General features: G+C 37.0%; 1 protein-coding gene across 5 annotated transcripts in view; it reads right to left on the reverse strand.

The window, feature by feature from the left end:
• The window catches only part of svilc (supervillin c), a 36,116-nt gene that overhangs the window by 7,710 nt on the left and 8,869 nt on the right, over positions 1 to 19,537 (reverse strand). Inside the window, exons 2-22 of one of the 5 annotated variants that reach the window (XM_079829143.1) lie at positions 18,658 to 19,170; positions 16,685 to 16,849; positions 14,940 to 15,116; positions 12,489 to 12,523; positions 11,242 to 11,303; positions 9,426 to 9,574; positions 9,008 to 9,239; positions 7,586 to 8,085; positions 5,430 to 5,517; positions 5,165 to 5,212; positions 4,765 to 4,833; positions 4,383 to 4,457; positions 3,862 to 4,070; positions 3,609 to 3,763; positions 3,348 to 3,449; positions 2,796 to 2,932; positions 2,375 to 2,522; positions 2,114 to 2,259; positions 1,828 to 2,003; positions 1,294 to 1,444; positions 307 to 613 (exon numbers count right to left, since the gene is read on the reverse strand). In XM_079829143.1, the coding sequence (XP_079685269.1) occupies positions 307 to 613; positions 1,294 to 1,444; positions 1,828 to 2,003; positions 2,114 to 2,259; positions 2,375 to 2,522; positions 2,796 to 2,932; positions 3,348 to 3,449; positions 3,609 to 3,763; positions 3,862 to 4,070; positions 4,383 to 4,457; positions 4,765 to 4,833; positions 5,165 to 5,212; positions 5,430 to 5,517; positions 7,586 to 8,085; positions 9,008 to 9,239; positions 9,426 to 9,574; positions 11,242 to 11,303; positions 12,489 to 12,523; positions 14,940 to 15,116; positions 16,685 to 16,849; positions 18,658 to 18,968 (3,442 nt within the window). In that variant the 5' untranslated portion in view covers positions 18,969 to 19,170. The remainder of the gene's footprint in view (positions 1 to 306; positions 614 to 1,293; positions 1,445 to 1,827; positions 2,004 to 2,113; positions 2,260 to 2,374; positions 2,523 to 2,795; positions 2,933 to 3,347; positions 3,450 to 3,608; positions 3,764 to 3,861; positions 4,071 to 4,382; positions 4,458 to 4,764; positions 4,834 to 5,164; positions 5,213 to 5,429; positions 5,518 to 7,585; positions 8,086 to 9,007; positions 9,240 to 9,425; positions 9,575 to 11,241; positions 11,304 to 12,488; positions 12,524 to 14,939; positions 15,117 to 16,684; positions 16,850 to 18,657; positions 19,171 to 19,537) is intronic. The other 4 variants (XM_079829144.1, XM_079829145.1, XM_079829146.1 and 1 more) reach the window with 4 other exon arrangements.

Genomic DNA, 19,537 nt, shown 5'->3' on the forward strand with positions numbered 1-19,537 from the left:
ATTTGGGGGCGAGTTGGAAAATAAACTGGACAGATCTATTATACATTCAAAGGAAAGCCTTTGGCTTTAGTTGCAGAAGGCATGGGATAACATTAGTGTTGAAGTTCTCAGAGGAAATATATTGACACTATGCCAGAGAGATGTGCTGCTGTAATTGATGCAAAAGGTGGACATACCAAAACTTAAAGTAAGAAAAACAGTACGACTCACTTCATCTAATATTTGATGGTCGGAAAAAGGTAACAAAAGACACCTGGTGTTCTAATAATTTTGGCCACTACTGTGTATATACATGCATTTACTCACCTAACGCTGTGAGGCTGTATGTCCAGCGTGTAGCGTATGTGCTGCCCTCATTAAACTGTCCCAAGCTCTCTGGGGCAACCTCACATTCCTCACTCTCTGAAATAAGCCACGTTTTCACTGCAAGTGTGCATAACTCCGCCTGCCGACCATCACTCAGAGTGACCATATCTCGTCCCCTTCGTACATCCACACCATCCAGAACGATTTGTGACACCCCTGAGAGACAGACTCCACCAAAGAGAGCTCTGGCATCACATGACCACTGCTCAGTTGACACTGGCTGAGGAGATGAAATGAGTGAGGGGGTCTGTAGAAAAGCGGAAAACATTATCAAGCTAGAAATAGAGAACATAAAATGATTCAAAATTGCAACCTGATGTCTAGCTGTAATATATTTAAAAAAAATCTGAAACTGATTCAACTAACTTAAGGGCCGGTTTACACAGAACACTTGTTTTCTTTTCTTTTTTTTAATATAAGTACACACTAGAGCAGGGGGTTTCAAACTGGGGTCCGGATTTTCCTCTCCAGAAGGTCCTAAGGGGTCCCCAGAAAATTTCAGAGAATAAAAAGACAAAGCAAATATGGATAAAGTCTACCGAATATTAATTCTAAATGTTTCTCTCCTTTCTAGCTATATACATACAACATTATGTATAATATTACGTTTGGAAACAATATTTTGTATTTATAATGTCACACAATTTATCTAACAGTTTAAATGTTTTTTCATAAAAATAGATGGAATTTAGGATGGGGGTCCCTCATAAAAGATTAATCGTTTTTGGGGGGTCCTTGGCATCATAAAGTTTGAAAACCCCTGCACTAGACGGATGTGTTTGACTGCTTGCAGTGTCTCATGCATGACAAACGTGATGCTCACAAAAATGTATTACGTGTGAATGGCCCCTTGAAAAGTCATGGGTAAAAAAGCCAGAAAAACCTTAGATATGTTTGTTATTATAACACTTATATAAGCCTCCTCACCTGCACCTCCTCTTGTATGAAAGGCTCAATGTGATTTTTGTTCACTTTTGTCAGCTCAAATGAGTTAGCAAACTTCTCTTTGAACAGTATCGTCTCATTTTGGTCAAACACACGGCCAAAAAGTGCCCAGTCTGGCCGTCCAATTCCCTGCCTGAACACACAAAGTACATTTGTTTGTGAATACAAGCAATATGCTTGGGTTTATCTTTCTGCTTGCATCCGAAAAATAAAATTATTTATTTGTATTCCTTCAGTGGAACAAATTTTTTATAATAGGATTAATATAACGGTCATATATGTTTAACATCATTCATACAAACTTACGCTGATCATGCAGCTTAAGTGCTGCTGTCATTAAAACAGAGGAAACAAAGCAAATACTGAGAAATCTGATAGTCATCTTAACGTTAATTCAAGTTGTTATACTGATAATAACATTTGTATTCATTAAAAGGAATGCAAAACAGAAGCAATGGACTTTTAGACCCAACTGTAGCTGAATATATGAAGAATCTCCCATTACAGTGAACCTACTTGTGAGTGTGGGCACTGCCACCAGAGGGATCCAGAGGGTTGATCCTGCAGTTGCTGTAGTCATACGCTCCGTCCCAAACCTGCTGAGCCAGCTGAAGGGCCAGTTTCCTCTCACTGGGGCCGACGTCTTTCCCATGCCACAAATAGAGCTCGCTACCGAAGTCAAACAGCAGAGTCTGAAACGGAAAAAAGCACTTCACTAAACACTTTAAATGTGTCATGACCTCAACTGCATATAAAGTGCATGCCATTTGTTCTTTAATAGTATATAGCTTGAGATCAGGACCTGAGAGGAGTTCAGTAAAGTGAGGTGTGGTACGGCAGCCCAGCCCTCCTCATGGGGGCTGAGTCTGTCCCCCTCCAGCCTATAAATACAATTTGACTCTGATATGGCTCTCTCATAGTGCTCATCATCATCTGCACTGTCTGGACCTGCAAAGAGAAACGCCCACATAAACATACAATTATATTATTTGAGCAGTTTTGGGAAATAAAAGTGTTGTTTTTGATGGGACCTTTCCTGCGGGGTATTCAGTAAGTCTCTCACCTTTATACTGGGTCTGTCCCCCGAGAAGGTTCCAGAACTCTGCTGCCTGCAGGCTGTCTGTATTTACACCTTCATCCAGGTGAACGATGCCCGTTGCTTGACAACCCAGATCCCTCTGGGTCACAATCAACGAGGCCATTTCAGACGCCTAGAACACACCATTAGTCAACATCCAGGAACGAAATCCCAAAAACTGATAGCAAAAACACTTTAAAATGTTCAGAAAGAATCAAGATTTTAATTAAATCAAATGTAATATTTGAGTCTCATCTGAGCGAAATAATAATACATTCATATTAATTCATTAATAACCTTCCCAAGCATTTCACATTGTATTGTACACCCAAAATATACTGTTGAGGATGCCAAAATTCTTGCACTTAAACTGGAATCACTTTGTTTCTGTGTGAACTGATGGTACCTTTTCTCTCTCTACGGTGTTGGAGAGTTTGCCAGTCCAGAGGAAGCAGTGTGAGGGCGTGACCAGCAGAAAGCAGTCCCCACTGTTAAGAGAGTGTGACACCGGCTCCACCAACCGTACCTGCACCTGCCTCCATCCTGGATAAACAGACACATGCATAGACTACATAACCTTGCAAGAAATTTTGAGGTTATATTCCTCAAAGAATCCTGAAAAATATATATCATGGTTTCCTCAAAAAGAATAATTATATTAGAAAAATAATCATATTAATGATTTCTGAAGGATCATGTGACACTGAAGACTGGAGTAATGATAAAAACTGAAAATTCAGCTTTGCCATCACAGAAATAAATTACATTTGAAAATATATTACAATAGAAAATTGTTATTTTAAATTGTAATAATATTTGAGAGTATTGCTGTTTTACTGTATTTTTTACCAAATAATTGCAGCCTTGGCGAACATAAAAGTCTTATTAAAAAAAAAATCGAATCTAGTGTAAATGTACAATCTTCTGAAGAACATGAATATTAGATAAATGATCATACCTTTAACCTGGATGAGCATGATTTTGTTGTATGGCACTGTGGGTCTGCTCACTTTTCCAGAGGAAGTGACATCAGCTGGGATGCAGTTAGAATTTTTCATAGCTTTAGGGAAAATAAAGAGATAAAAATACAAAAAAAATTGTGATTGAAAGAAGTATGATGATGCTAAATATGTTTAACACATTTGATTAATCGTGATACAATATTTGACTCTACAAAATGATAACACTGGCTGAGAAGTATAAGTATATCATTTTAAACCTGTATTATTCTCAATTTCGCTGTTTTCCTCAGGCTGCATGAAATCCTGCTGGATATCTGCTCGAGCAGCAAGAGCACGTAATGGATTCCTCGAACCCTGAGTCCTGCGGGATGGCCGTACTGAGCGCCTGTGTTCGGCTACAGCTGAGCTCAAACTAAACACACACACAGAGAGAGAATTAAACCTGTATCTAATCACAAACATTGAAAAATCCCTCCCAGATATGCATGTGTAGACAGACGCTGGCTTTACATTGGCGTGTTGGTCTGACAGAGAGTGCTGAAGTCCGGCTCTGTGTCTCCTCCAGTGGTAGGACACGCTGGTAGTGAGCAGGGTTCAGAGGTCATGACCTCTTTAGCCATATCAGTACCGAACATCTGACTCTCTTGGACTTCATTGGTGCAAATGGTTTGTGTCTCTGTAAAGATGAGTTTGGTAGAGTCTTCCTCTTCACAGCTTGCCTGAAATAACAGAAAAACTGAATTAGTTGATATTCTAATATTCATATTTCAATGTGGAGGCAAAGCTGAATTTTCAGCAGTCTTCAGTGTCACATGATCCTTCAGAAATCATTCAAATATAATGATTTGATTCTCAATAAACACTTCTTATTATTATATGAATAGAAAGTTCAAAAGAACAGAATTTATTTGATATAAAAACATTTGTAACAATGCTAAAACAGTCTTTACTGTCACTTTTGATCAATTTAATACGCCCTTGCTATACAAAATCTTAATTCAAACAAAAGTGTATGAATATCTTAAAACTACCTTGACTCTCCCCGTCAACTGTGGTTGGGTTTGAGTGGATGTGGAAACCTCTTGAGCTTCATACGAAAGACTCCTCTAGAAAGGGAGAGAGAAAGATGATGAGAAAAGGATAATAATGGCAAATTTTTAGGCCTGCTGGTCTACGTCATATTAAATCATTGACATGCCATTATTGACAATAAATTGAGGAAAGTGGAAAGTTCTGCAGACAAAACAACATGGATCTTACAGTAAAAGGACAAGGCAGCCAAATGAACACATTCAGGACACACTATACAGGAAAACAAATGTTTTGTTGAAAAGCACATGCTTAGAGCAATAGTTTATAGACACATTCATTACATTGACAATTCTCACCTCTCACCTACAAAACAATTCTCACCTCATTGAAAAACATCACATATTGAGGTGTGGTGCTTGAACGAGAGTATACAGAGGAATACACGGGCTCCTGAGAGGAGAGGAGAGGAGAGGAGAGGAGAGGAGAGGAGAGGAGAGGAGAGGAGAGGAGAGGAGAGGAGAGGAGAGGAGAGGAGAGGAGAGGAGAGGAGAGGAGAGGAGAGGAGAGGAGAGGAGAGGAGAGGAGAGGAGAGGAGAGGGTGATTGACTAATACAATCTCATTCAACAATATATGCTCAGTCAAATAGAATGATCACAGAGAGACAATGACTAATGAAATCTCACTTTTTCCACACATAAATTAATAAGCAATGATATATGATCATATAGCCGGTTCAAGCAACTGAAACACGTCCTGTATAAACTCACATAGCATTCTTACCCAGCATTGAGTTTGGGGAGTAGATTCAGCTGTACTGACAGTCTCGTCCTACAGGGGGCAGTGTGTGGAAACCACGGAGGAGAACAATATTGAGGGAACATTAAAGGGACACTTGTGACTCACATGCTGCATTCTAGCATACATTTGACCACAAACACACATGTGGATGTATTTATTTTACGCACAAAATACAATCTAGATAAATATGCTTTGATTTTTCAGGTCTCTGTAGAAGCACAATGAAACTAGCATCTCATACACACACCTGTGGCCCACTGTTTAGACTGATATTGCACCTTGCCTTAGCACTTTGCTTCTCCTCTTCTTCTTCAGTTACTCTTGAGTCTGTCAGCCTGTGAAAAAGACTCTCTCATTTAATAGGTGCCAAACACTGATGAATTTGGTCAAAAACATTGTGCGAGACTCGAGATTCTTTAGTCACTATGTAAATATCAGAAGAATAACGAAGTACAGTAAAAAGTTAAACTGTTTGCCCTACAAACATGTTTATGATTATGGTATTACATCAAAATAACATGATAACAAATACCAGTTTGCAATATCAAGCAGCATAACAGACCGCTTTTGTAAGAAATAAAAACAGTCTAAAAGCGTAGACTGACACCAGGAGACTTGCATGTTGCAAATGGCCATGCCTGCTCTTATGTTAAAAATATAATCTAATTTGAGGTAAATAATCCTCATACTATGTTGTTTAAAAGTAGCACGTCAGCTATTTTTATGGTACACAAATCAGGAAATTAGGCAGTACCTTTGCAATGCTATTAACATGAGACTCTCTATGTATTATTGCCACAATGGCATGAGTATACACAGCTTTGGTACAGAAACACTTTGTTGACAGTGCCAGCAACTGGTAAAAATCCCACAAAAAGGGACAAAAAAACATACCTTTGGAATAACTTTTGGTTTAAATGAATGAAATAGTCTGTTTTTAAGATTTAAAGCTGCTGTCTGTAACTTTTTTTGTGTTCAAGATTTACAAAAAATATATAATGAGAATGTACAACATGAATCCATTTTCCAAACCGTGTTTTTGTCTTCTGCTGAATCATTATGGTACACTTATAATAAGTGTTTATATTGGGACTATTTCAGACCAGACTGGTAGGAACCGCTGCGGAGGAGCACAGTCCCTGCGTGACTCGCCATAGACATAAACAGAGAGAAGTAGCTCCGGCTGCAATGTTCTTCCGCAAGACGCATGCAGTTCTGTTTATTAACCGCTAGAGCGCAAAACGTTACGGACTGCAGCTTTAATCATTTTAATTATCATCAGATTGAATTGAGTAATCTTTAAATGCTGTACTTAATATGAATTCTGAATAAATTAATTATTTCATAAAAATACATTTCGATGACAAGAACCCCAAAGAGGAAGTGAGGCTGTATCTTGGTAACTCTTTTGCATACTGAACTAACACATTGCCACCATCTTAATTAATAACTTTAATTTAATTACTTTTCCCTTGAATTTAGTTACAGTTACTTCTGATGTAATTGCATTAAATACTGTATATTATAGAACAATTCTATATAAAACAATAGTGGCTAATGATAAAATGGTTTGTTTTTAATGTAACCCTCTCCCTTTAAACACTTTGGTCAGTTCAAGAATAATTTATGCTATTTTATATTATTTATTTGAAAGAATAGATATTTTATATTATATAAAAGAGCAGTTTCTTGTCTATCCTTGTATTGTTCAACTGGTTGATGTTGATAATGGGATACTGCAATACTTTTTATTTATTAGTACAGTAATATAATTACCTAGCAATTAATTACTTTTTTATAGTAACTTACCCAACACTGGCCACCATACCCTTATTGGATGTGCGAAGTTTCAAGCCAGCAATAACATACCTATTTTCTACCTTTTGATCCAATAATCTTTAAAAAACTGACAGTGAAGGTGTACTTTATTTATACTAGGGTAATATGTTTTCACAAATGTCCACAAAAAATTATATACACTACCTAACCCTAACCACAAAAGTTTTAGGTTGGTAAGATTTGAATGTTTCTGACATCTTATGCTCAATAAGGCTACATTTATTTGATCAAAAATTCACTAAAAACATTAAATAGTACAAAAATATTACAATAAATACCTATTTAAAATAATTTCAAATGTAATTTATTCCTGTAATATCAAAGCTGCATTTTCAGCATCATTACTCCAGTCTTCAGTGTCACATGATCCTTCAGAAATCATTCTGATATGATGATTTGCTGCTCAAGAAACATTTATGATTATTATCAATGTTGAAAACTGTTTTGCTGCTTGATATTTTTGTGGAAACCCTGATACAAATATTCATGATTATTTGATGAATATAAAGTTCAAAAGAATGTCTGACAACAAACACAAAGAGCAAGAGAGTGAATGGGCATCACCTGTCAGTGATGGCTGATTCTCTGCTCTGGTCTGCGATCTGGAGGTCTTCTGATAGGGATGGACATTCCTCAGGCTTCGGAGCAGATCTCCGTGTTCTGCCGGAGGACGTAGCGGCTTCCTTCCTTGCCCTCTGCCTCCAGGGAGCGCTGGAGAGACGAGCTGGAGATGGATCCACAGTTGACATATGTCTCTCCTCTTTCACCTCCCTCTCTCTCCTCTCCCCCTCATTCTTCTCCAGGCCGTGTCCATTCAGGTCATCCGTATCTCTGGTTCCACCCCTCCACACCACTCCCTCCGAAGAGCTCTTTTTCAAGATGCCTTTAATCGGCACTGCATTCTGGGAGTTGCTGCCTGCTGTAGGCTTCAGATGGGGTGATGAGGTGAGTTCGGAAGAGGAGCGCACTTCACTGGGCTTCAGATTGATGGACTCAGCTTGTTGTCGGTCAGAGAGGTGAGGCGTCAGATGAAGATGAGGAAGCTGAACAGGCCCTTTCTGAAGCTAAAGTGGAGGAAAGGCTTATAAACATCTCTGCAGGTACTCTAGAAGTTAAAGTCACAAAATAAAAAATCCCCCGTAGAAAGAAAAACAGCTTATGTTGTGTTTTAGATGCTGGTGTCATCATCAGGCTGCTTAACTGACATAACTCGCACGACTTCTGCTTAAAGGTTTTGCTGGTGATCAGAATTACTGCAAAAATCTTGCTCCCAATATCTAGAATTTCTACTTCTAAACACACATTTTCTACTTCGAAACATCTTTCACACTAGATTAATTTAACAGAGCAAAATGATTAAGGTAATAATATTTATTTTTTAGAACATATATTTTGAATGAAATGTATCGTTAATTGCTTAAATACAAATGTTCACACTGTTTTAAGTAGAAAGCTTAAATAAACTGACAATAGGGTAAGCAAGCAACTCTATAATAATAATAAAATATGCTATATTATGAATAATAATGCAAATATGATACTGGGGGAAAAAGTCAAAAATGTTGAAAAACAAACCAACTATCTGAAAAATGATAAAAATCACGAACATAAAATAAAAAGAAAATAAATGTTTTTGTGTGCGCTTTTCCTTTCCCCCTTTTTTGTGGCTGTGATGGTTATGCTAGTCCGGCATGGATTAAGAAAATAGGATTCATTTTTAGAAAATAGCATATCTTAAAATAAATTATTGAATTTAATCATAAAAACTTACTAAACGAAACGTTGATAAGTTTAACCTTCAAACAAGAATCAATTTTGAGCTTTTTTTTTCTGGCTAGCACTAACCAGCATAAGCCAGCATGGAAATTTATCAAAACATGCTGACTGGACAGATTTAATAGTTACTCCACAAGTGGCAAATAGAGACTATGCCTAGTATTCACAGACATGCCGACCTATATGTTCATGCACATCAAATATACTTACCAAATTGACCTCATCCACAGTGATGGGCTGTGTGCGGTAGCGCGCACCCTTCTGTCTGCGTCTCTCAGACGCCTCTAGAGGGCTATAATTGTCTCTCACGGGACTCCCCACAGCACTCAATATGGGCTGAGACAGTTTGTTGAAGAGAGCCAGTTTCTCACTCATTGACAGTTTAGAGCCAGCATCATCATCCACCTCTGCCTCAGGCTCACCTGCCTCACGTGACTGAGGACTGAAGGAGAAAGAAAAGACAGTGAATAAGGTCATCCATGTTTGCAAATATGCTGTTTGTTTTTAACCTCAGAATGACTTTAAAGTAGCAGTGGTACTGCTGCTGTAAGCATAGATAGAGATTTTAAGACACATGTATTTTTAAGGTGCAAGAAATGAGCACATTGGATAAGGAAGTCCTGCCCACCTCGCTGCCATCACTGTTTCTTCAAAGGTGATTGGCTGAGTGAGTGCTCGGGGATCGTTGTTACGGCGAACTCTGCGCTCATGGAAACTATTACTGGAGCGAGGTTTGAGGAACAAGGACGCCTCGGGGGAAGCTGTTTTCTCCAACTCCTGATAGCAAAACAACAATGTAATAAAAAGAATGAAATGGTGGAATTAAAAGATGAGAAAGAGCAGCAAATGTATAAAATTCACGTTTATCCAAGAGATAAAGTAGACAAAAAATGCTATTTTGACGAGTATGATTTTTTTTTAAAGAAATGAATACGTTCATTAAATGACAAAGCATTAAATTGATCAAAAGTGAATATATACAAAACATTTATATTTAAAAAATGAAATGCTGTTCTTTTGAACTAAAGAATCCTGAAAAATGTATGTTTTCCACAAAAATATAAAGCAGCAGAACATTCAACATTTATAATAATAATAATAATTATAATAAATCATGAGCAGAAAATCCTCATATTAAATTATTTTTGAAGGATCATATGACACTGAACACTGGAGAAATCAAATGTGCTGAATATTTTTTTTTTTTAATTTAAAGTTGTAATAATATTATTAAGTTTTAATAATACAAACAGTATTACTGTTTTACTGTATTTTTGGTCAAATATATTCAGCTTTGGTGAACATAAGAGACTTCTTTAAAAAACAAACTTTTGAACGGTATAGTGTAATTTGAAAAATGTAAATGTGTTGATTCTGCATAGAGACACTTTAAATCCCTTTTTATTTACACAAATACTTGCTTTACCAAATCGGTTTGATTTTCTTTCTTCCATGCAACGAAACAGGAGATGTTTAGCAGAATGTTCACACTGCTCTTTTCCACACAATGAAAGTGAATGGTGACCAGATGTCATCAAACTCAAAAAATGACCATAAAACTGCTTCACTTGACACAAATGATTCGTCATCACATATCTCAAATATCATTCATGTTGACATATGTATACATGGAATACTGTATGCTGCGTGAAGACATCCCATATTTAGTCACAATTCCCTTTCATTCACAAATCTTTTGTGAAAATGTACTTGTGTGTTCCACGGAAGAATGAATATAATTTGTCAAATCAACATGTGAGTGCAGATAATGACATAATTGTCATTGTTAGGAGAACAATCCCTGTATTTTCTGTATCTCTGAGGAAAGGCAATTGCAATGCAAATTTTTATGCTGGTGTAATGGATCAGTGGCAAGATTAATAAAATAGATCCTGCGCTGGCAGTCTGGGTAAGGAAGTCACAGTAACAAATGAAACCCAGTTGGTCATAGTGTAACCAAACACTCCAGGTGTCCTATTACCACCTACGACCCAAAGACAAAGAACAGAGAGAGAAAAAAACATACTGGAGCAGGAGGAGTGCGAGATTACTCCAAAATTATTAGAAATACCTAGTAAAATAAATTAAAAAATAATTTTCAAATGTTTCCTAGCAGCATCACATTTATACATTTACTTTATCCTCAACAAATTCTCTTATGTGAGAATGTGTTCTATGTGTGTAAATTCTGATACATGAGAAATGCCTGACAAAACAAAAAGGTCATAATATTAAAACGCTGTGTTTGATGGTAATAATGGATGAGTGTAGTCTACCGTAATTATAACTAGCTTCTATTAAAAACAGTAAACTGGGAAGTCCCCAAAAGGGTAAATATATACAAGGTGTGTGTGTGTCTGTGTCTTCCATCCATGGCAATGACCTTTTTCTATTCAGGCTGCAGCAGTTGCTAAAGGGATACGGTGGGCTCTTGTTTCACCTACTTTAAACAGAGACATCTTGGCAGCTACACTCATCTTGGCTCTGTCATCTGTCTTTACATCCACTGCAAGAAAAACAGCAAGCACAACATTACAAGGGGAAAAGTATCTCTAAGTCATTTTAGAGCAACACAAATGCCACGCTAATCGAAACTGACACAGCATAACAGATTGAATTAATTGTGGCACAATGTGAACTGAGTGAACATCCTGCTGTTACACACACACATACATATGCGTATCTAATTGAGGACATAACATAATCTAACCTACGCATTTGATTCACCTTAGATCATACAGGTGAAATTTGAGTGTGAGATCACTAAATGACTAACAAACATATCATATTCTCTCACACACTCATAAACACATTGCTCTGTGTTTGGCCAAATGCACAAACAGTCTGGCAGATGTATTCTTCACCTGTGTGTACTTCTCCTGACTGGCAGATTTATAACACTCACACACAAGTTGGGTTTTCATGTTTTATGGGGACTTTCCATAAAGCAGACATAATGATTTTTATACTGTACAAACTGTATCTTCTATCACCTAACCCCAATCTAACACACATCATCCTTTCTTTTGTCTCTTAGGGCATGTTAAGTATTAAACTAAATGTGTTTTTAGGGAATTCAATTATTATGTGAGTGTCACTTATTACTGTCCCAAAAAGCATGGCTTATATTTATAACTCGTTAAGCTTTATCTAATACACCTTTGTAAGATTTATCTTCTCACCAGTAAGAAAACTGTTTATGACAGTATCCACTTACTCAGAATACATGCATGAGTAAAAGTGTCTATGTGTGTTTATGTTTCGGTTTTACTATGGTATCATGCAGATTTCCGTTACGCACAGTTTCACTTTTATGAGTCGTTTTATAATAAACCTTGCACTACTATAAAAATGTAATTTTTATAGGTATTGCATTGCAATGGTACTGTAGTGGCAGAGTTAGAAAACTAATGAAAGACCGCCCAGACTACAGTTAAACAACCATTTATATATAGGCCTATACATTATATATACACTACTGTCAAAGGTTTGAGATCAGTAAGATTGTATTTTTTAAAAGAAATGAATACTTTTATTTAGCAAGGATGCATTAAATTGATCAGTAGTGACAGTAGCTTCTCACTCACAGGCTTTAACGTTGGCACCACTTCTTTTATAACTTAAATTAAAAGGCAGCAAATGACTAAATGTTGACTGTATTACAGCGTATAATTGTAGCTTAAGCACTTACTTTGTGAGGAGTCCTGATTTCCATCGTCCATTGTTCTGTGAAATTAAGAACTTTATGAGAAGTCTCAAAGTAACCACAAAATCAAACCGCTCACTCAGTCTTTCTCATGCAAAGTAAGTGATACACATTAAAAACAGAAAAAAGTGAGATGACTTCACACCAGACATGCTTTAACAAGTCTCTCCTTCACTACAGGCATTGTGACACCACACACTCAGACACATCTGTGCAGGTTATATGCATGACATAATGCTATCTATTAAAACTATGAGCTCTTGCGCACACTCCTATCAAGCACATGGGATACATGCTGAACTCATTTCCTGACTCACAGGAAAGGACTGTGTTGCTGAGTATGATATCTAGGCCTGTCACGATAACTACTTTTTGTTTCGCGATATATCGTCCCAGAAATAATTGCGATAAACGATATTATTGTCATTTTAAGACTATTTTATGCCACTGAATATATAATCCTAATATTACAGCATAATAAAGCAAGTAGACCTACACACTTTCAAATGACAACCTTTTAATTCTTTAGATCATGGAAATTAAGGGTAAAAAAGATATGATCCTAAATAAAAAAATAAAAAAATTGAATAAATAGTAAATAAACATTTTCCCTTGTGAAACGGCTTTAACACTCTTCATTCTGCGTTGACATTTCTATGAGCACCGGAACAGGGGATTGTGGCTTAGAAATCGAGTCCATTTGGGCTTATTCTTCCAAACTGTCAGTAGTTGTCAGAAAAACACTATAACGCCTCAAATGGCGCCTTTTTTTTCAACTGTCGATAACCGCTCTGTGAAAGAAGGAACTGCCCAAGAACCACTTTCGCCTCCGTCACGGAAAACATACAAGATGACAGCACAATCGAGAAAAATGTTGGTGACATTCATTATCCTGTAAACATAATGGGCGATAAATTGCATCACAAAAAAATTATTGAGTTCATGTACATATATTGTGCGATATATCGATATATCAATATATTGATTATTGCGACAGGCCTAATGATTTCTGGCATCTGTTCATATATTCCAGGTATTTATGAGATTGAAAGGATTTTACTCTCAATTGACTAAATATCAACAAACACACACAGCACTTTCTTAAACACTTATTTGTTGCTATGCAGTGTGTAATTTCCCTGCATCCAATAATGTTTAAACCTACTTAAAATATGTCTATATATTATTATCTCTTGAAGAATTAAAGTTATTTTAGATCAAGATCTCTTGATCTAAAATAACTAAAATGCCTGAAAGTGTCTATATTTACACCAAGTTAAAGTAGCCTTTGTTGTTAGCAGAGGCTGTTTACACTGACTCCGCCCACCGTTATCTGATTGAGCTAGACAAAATAACAAAAGAAATCCTGCGTGGAAAGTAGCTTTTGACACAACCGACCAGAGTTCAAATCTGCCTTTTACCAAACTCATTCTTCTCACTTTTCCCACTGCATATCAGCTTGGAGTAGCATTTGTTTTAAAAAAAAATCAAGAAAATATTCAAAAAGCAGCACAACTGTTTTCAACATTAATAATAAAAAAATGTATTGAGCATCAAATCATCATATTAGAATGATTTCTGAAGAATCATGCAACACTATATTTGCACTTGCGTCTAAACACTCTAAAAAAAAAAAGGTTCTATATTGCACCAAAAATGGTTCTTGGCTCGCAATCATAGGGGAACCTTTTTTAGTGCTATATAGCACCAATTTTGGTGCTTCAGTGGTTCTTCAGCGGTTCTTCAGAGGTTCTTCACCGGTTCTTCAGAGGTTCTTCACCGGTTCTTTGACTAAGGTGCTATATAGCACCTCTGAAGAACCGCTGAAGAACCACTGAAGCACCAAAATTGGTGCTATATAGCACTAAAAAAGGTTCCCCTATGATTACGAGCCTTTTTTTTAGAGTGTACTATTTACACTTAGTGCAAAGAAAATACTTATATTTTCACCTAGTGTAAATATTTAAATCATTACTCCAGTCTTCAGTGTCACATGATCCTTCAGAAATCATGAATATGATGATTTGATTCTCAATAAATATCTCTTCTTATTAATGTTGCTGTGCTGCTTAACTTTTATTTATTTATTTTGTAGAAACTGATCAAATGTTTTCAAGATTCCTTGATGAATAAAGTTCAAAAGATCAGCATTTATTTAAAATAGAAATCTTTTGTAAGTGTAAATGTATTTACTGTCATTTTTGATTGAATTTAATGTGTCTGCTGAATAAAATCATTCCTTTCTGACTTCTGAACGGCAGTGCATATGTATTGTGTACATACATAGAGCATGTGCATGTATGGCATGTTTGAATGTTTTTTGTCACATGTTAAAAGGTTAATGACAATCATAACACCCAACTAAGTTAGTGTGTCTAAGCAACTGCTATATAAGCAACACTGCAGGCCTGTGTGGATCAGAGACGGTCTCCATACCCACAACTCTCCTTTATTTCACAAGCTGTGATGGGTTGAGTACGGAAACGTTCACTGTTTTTGCGGCTCCCTGCAGGATCCCCTTGCATGTATCGACGGGTACGCCGACGACTTCCCTCGGCACCTGGTTGAACCGCTAGGTCAAGAGTCAAGGCCACCACGCCACCATCAGTGGCTCTGATGTTTGAGTACACAGACCAGAACAGATGGTGGAGAGGAAGAATTTGTGTTTGTGAGGGAAACAGAAACGGAGAAAGAAGGATTGAGTCAAAGGAAGAGATTAGAAAAGGACACTTCTACTTCTCACTGCACACTGAAGATGGTAGAATGTTAGACAGCATCAATCACACTGTCATCATGGTGCCAAAACTACAGGTGCACATTAGCATTGTGTTAGCACCACAAAATGTGCACAGAATGCAATTTACTACATAAAGATAATGAACCCTAAAACTATCTCAAATGCAAGGGCAAAGATCCAACCAACAATGAGAAGCTAAAACACTGTTAAGCACATTAGAAGTTATTTTAATACTTTTACATTAAATTTTTAATGGTGTGACTTCTATGTGTGGATGAATGACATTTATGAATTGCTGCTAAGAGCTATTTTTCTCTTCTATAATATTGCCATAGTACACCTCATGTAAATATTCCTGTGATGGTAAAGCATCATTACTCCAGTCTTCAGTGTCACATGATCCTTCAGAAATCATTCTAATATGATGATTTGCTGCTCAAGAAACATTTCTTAATAATATTAATGTTGAAAACAGTTGTGCAGTCTAATATTTTTGTGAAACAGTGATACATTTTTTCAGGATTCTTTGATGAATAGAATCGCATTTTATTTGAAAAATAAATCATTTGTAACATTATACATTTCTTTACTATCACTTTTGATAAAACTAAAGCACCCTTGCTGATATTTTCTAACGTCATAAATGTTTTGAACACAAACTTTTTATATTATATGAATTTAAATCATGTATTAAAATATATAGCTTTTATTAGGCTGTTATGAATATGCAAAAATGTGTATCGGTCTAATTTAAGTGTTCTAATTTAATTATGTAATCTGTCTAATTTTTTGTAGTAGATTAGAAATACTTAGGTGGATACTTAAAGGTACACCATGTAACTTTTTGTTATTAAAAATGTAAATAACGAGTCAGTACATCATCAATCCTCCTTCTAAAACGTGTTTTCGTCTCCCCCTGATTACGTTAAGCCTATTATAAGCGTTTATATTTTAGACTGGGCGGGATGGTTTTTGCCGGAAATTGTGCATTGAGGTTAGTTGTCACAACAACTGGGAACGTTTGACATGGAGCACGCTAAATCACTCATTTAAAAAAAACGGCAAACAGAGGAGAGTCTGCAGGCAAAAGAGAGCATGACAGAGCTCGTAATAAAACAAGAATCAACATTGGTTAGGCTTTTCAGAGATGGTGTTGTAAAAGTGTAAAGCCTTATAGCTTTATGAGCAGTGCGATAACCATATTTATCCACAGTCGTGCAGAGTTGAAGCACAACCAAAACAATGATTTACCGCAAAATGTGTGCAGCTTTGATTTTTAACCACTAGAGGGCCAAAAGTTACATAGTGTACTGTATCGTAATTAATGAAATATTATTATTATTATGCAGAATAGCGGTGTTAGAGTTAGAGATGGCCAGATAACTGAAAATGTTATACAACAGAATGAAGCAGGAAATGAACACACAGACTGAGGTGTCCCTACACTCTATTAGACGGAGCTGGGCTCGAGGTTTGCTGTAGAAGAGCGCTCTTCAGCTGGCCTACTGATACACGAGTGTTTAACTGGGTTGTGTCAGGGGTTGAGGGCCCATGGGAGTCTGGAGGGTTTTCCCCATCCACTGTACCAGATGAGCCCAACAAACATTCCCTGGAGAGGGTGATGGAGAGAGGCAGAAGACTTCAACTAGAGAGAAGAACTAGAGGAAATAAAGTGTGCAAGGCAGGGACAGCTGAGAGACATGCACAGGAGGGATGGCGTAGATATAGAGAATGATGAAAGTGTGCAAAAAATGAATGCTCTGAAAATATATTTAAGCCCTAAATTTAAGATTTATATATTTGACTTGCATATAATGTTTCATCCATTAGGATTACAGCGCTTTGACGAATAAACTGAATGTGATGCATGTCAGCCATGCATACATTTCTGTAATAGTCCAAATAAACTGAATGTGTACACGATAACCAGCATTATATTTATCAATAATTCAAATTTCTCATACATGTTGACTAATTTAAAGGTCCCATATTGTACACCTTTCTGGAGTTTTATTTTAGGTGTTGATGTCCTTAAGAATATATATTTGCGGTATAAGTACCAAAAACCATCGCAATATATTTTTACAGCTCCTTTCTCAGGAGCTCTGATAAGAACAGGTCGATTTTGGCATGTCTAATTAATATACATGAGCCTCTCTTCTGATTGGCCTGTTGTTTTCTAAGTGAATCTGTCTGGACGACAACATCCAAAATGGTCAAAAATTATAAAAAATAAATAAATAAACAGTGTGACACTTATTTATTTCTAGAGGATGACAAAGAGTTGGTACAGATCCATCCTTGAGAAGTAACTTTTTTGCAAAGCCTGCCTTGTATTGCCCATCGTTCATAAAGCAGTCAGGAGTGAAATAATTTGCAGACAAAAACGCATTTAGGTGTATTTTGAGGCGCTTTACCTTCAAAAATAAAACTAATCCACTGCGTCCTCAGTGGCTCAGATGCTGCGAGAAGATGAAGACTCTTGTGCTCACTCATACATCCCAAAACAAAACACTGGGAATGCTGACGAGACATTTTTTAACTATATAGCTACTGGAGTGCGGAGAAAATGGCAGACCGTATACAACTCACTGAGGGCGGAAACTATGGTAATGCAGGGCTATCAGTCAGCGGCCGTGGGCGGGGCATGAGGAATGTGACGTCACATTCCTCAGAGAATCAAAACGGCTTGTCTAATGAGACTGCTTTGGTTTAATGGGTATTAAAAAATAAGGAGTGGGTGGATGTTTATCATTGTAGGGTGGTTGTGTTCACACACTGTCAACACACATATACTGTATATTCAAACCTTTGCATAATAGGTGACCTTTAATATGGCTTGTTTCACAGCTAGCCATATTTTAACCATAGGTTTTAACTGAATAAATGTAATTATTTTCATAATGAATAGATTTGTGCTGATTCTAAGCAGTTTTGAAAATACGATTATTTAAATAAAATGAAATAAAAATATTAAATAAATATAATAAAATAATACAAAATATATAAATAATAAATATATATGATTTTTGAGTGCAGAAATCTTACCTGTTTAATGTATGCATGACCGACAAATATGCATCACATTAACATTAGCTTGTATATGTCAAAAAACCTGTGTATTCCAAATGGATGAAACTTTTATATGTAGTTCAAATATATAAATCTGAAAGTTAGGCTTCTTTTTTGTACAGGAAAATTGATCAGAACTTTTATTTTGTGAGGATTAGAATATACCCAAAGCTGGAAGTCCTGTGTGATCTAGTGAATATTTGCAGAATATTTTCCCATAACTCCCTCATAAATACACAATGCCCACTTCATGTCCACAATAAACCCAGGAATGTGTTTTAAGAAAGTGATTAGGGGGAATTTGACACAAATCTTTGCATGCTCTAAAGCCTCAGGAAAGCTCACCTGTTTTGGTGTGTGTTCTCTCCACTGGCGTTCACCTTACATCCATTGGAGATCATTGCAGGAACAGGCCGTTCTTCAAGTGGTGTTCGTCCATTCCTCCCCACCCCTCCATTCATTCCTTCTGAAACAGACTTTTCCACATAGGTAGAGTCACGGACACCGCGTCCTTCCCTCTCTCTTCTCGACCACTTAGATGGAAGCTCCTCGTCCTGGCTGCCATAGCGTTCAGCCAGCTCTCGCCGTCTCTCTGCTTTGTAGCGAGCTATCCGCTCAGCTCTGGACTCCTGGGCTACATTTTCCATTTTGTCCATATCGATAACTCCAGTTTTGTCAGGCAGAGTAGGCAGAATAATTCCACGTGTATGATCAAGATGATATCAACGCCTCAATTTGGAAAACAAGGGTGGAGTCCCAACCGAAGAAATGTTGGATTGATCAGAAGCACATATTACAGCAGGTTCCTCTAATAATATGTTTGTGTGACATCCTGATCACTTCCCTGAGGACATGGCACTGTCAAAAAGCAAATAAACGAGTTCTTGATTAAAACAGACATATTCATCCGCTCAACATACAGAGGTGGACTGGAAAATACCTTCATTCAACGATCAACACCCATATTTAGATTTGAGGGCTCAAACCTACCTGCAAACCTGCAAAATTAGAATGTACTTTTCCTATTAATCAGTGAAAGTGTACTCCATGACCTGCTTTCTGCTTCTGCATTTGGGAAACTCCTCTTGCACTGACACTCTACACCTCTGAAGTGCAGCTCATCTCAGCAGTCTTTTTAGGGCAAGCCATTCATCAGACAAGCTGATCCATCAACACCAACACAGGTGTATTTTAGTATATTTAGTCTCAGCAGGTTTATTAGTAT

Source organism: Gobio gobio (genome assembly GCF_949357685.1).
Source record: "Gobio gobio genome assembly, chromosome: 1".
Taxonomy (NCBI): domain Eukaryota; kingdom Metazoa; phylum Chordata; class Actinopteri; order Cypriniformes; family Gobionidae; genus Gobio; species Gobio gobio.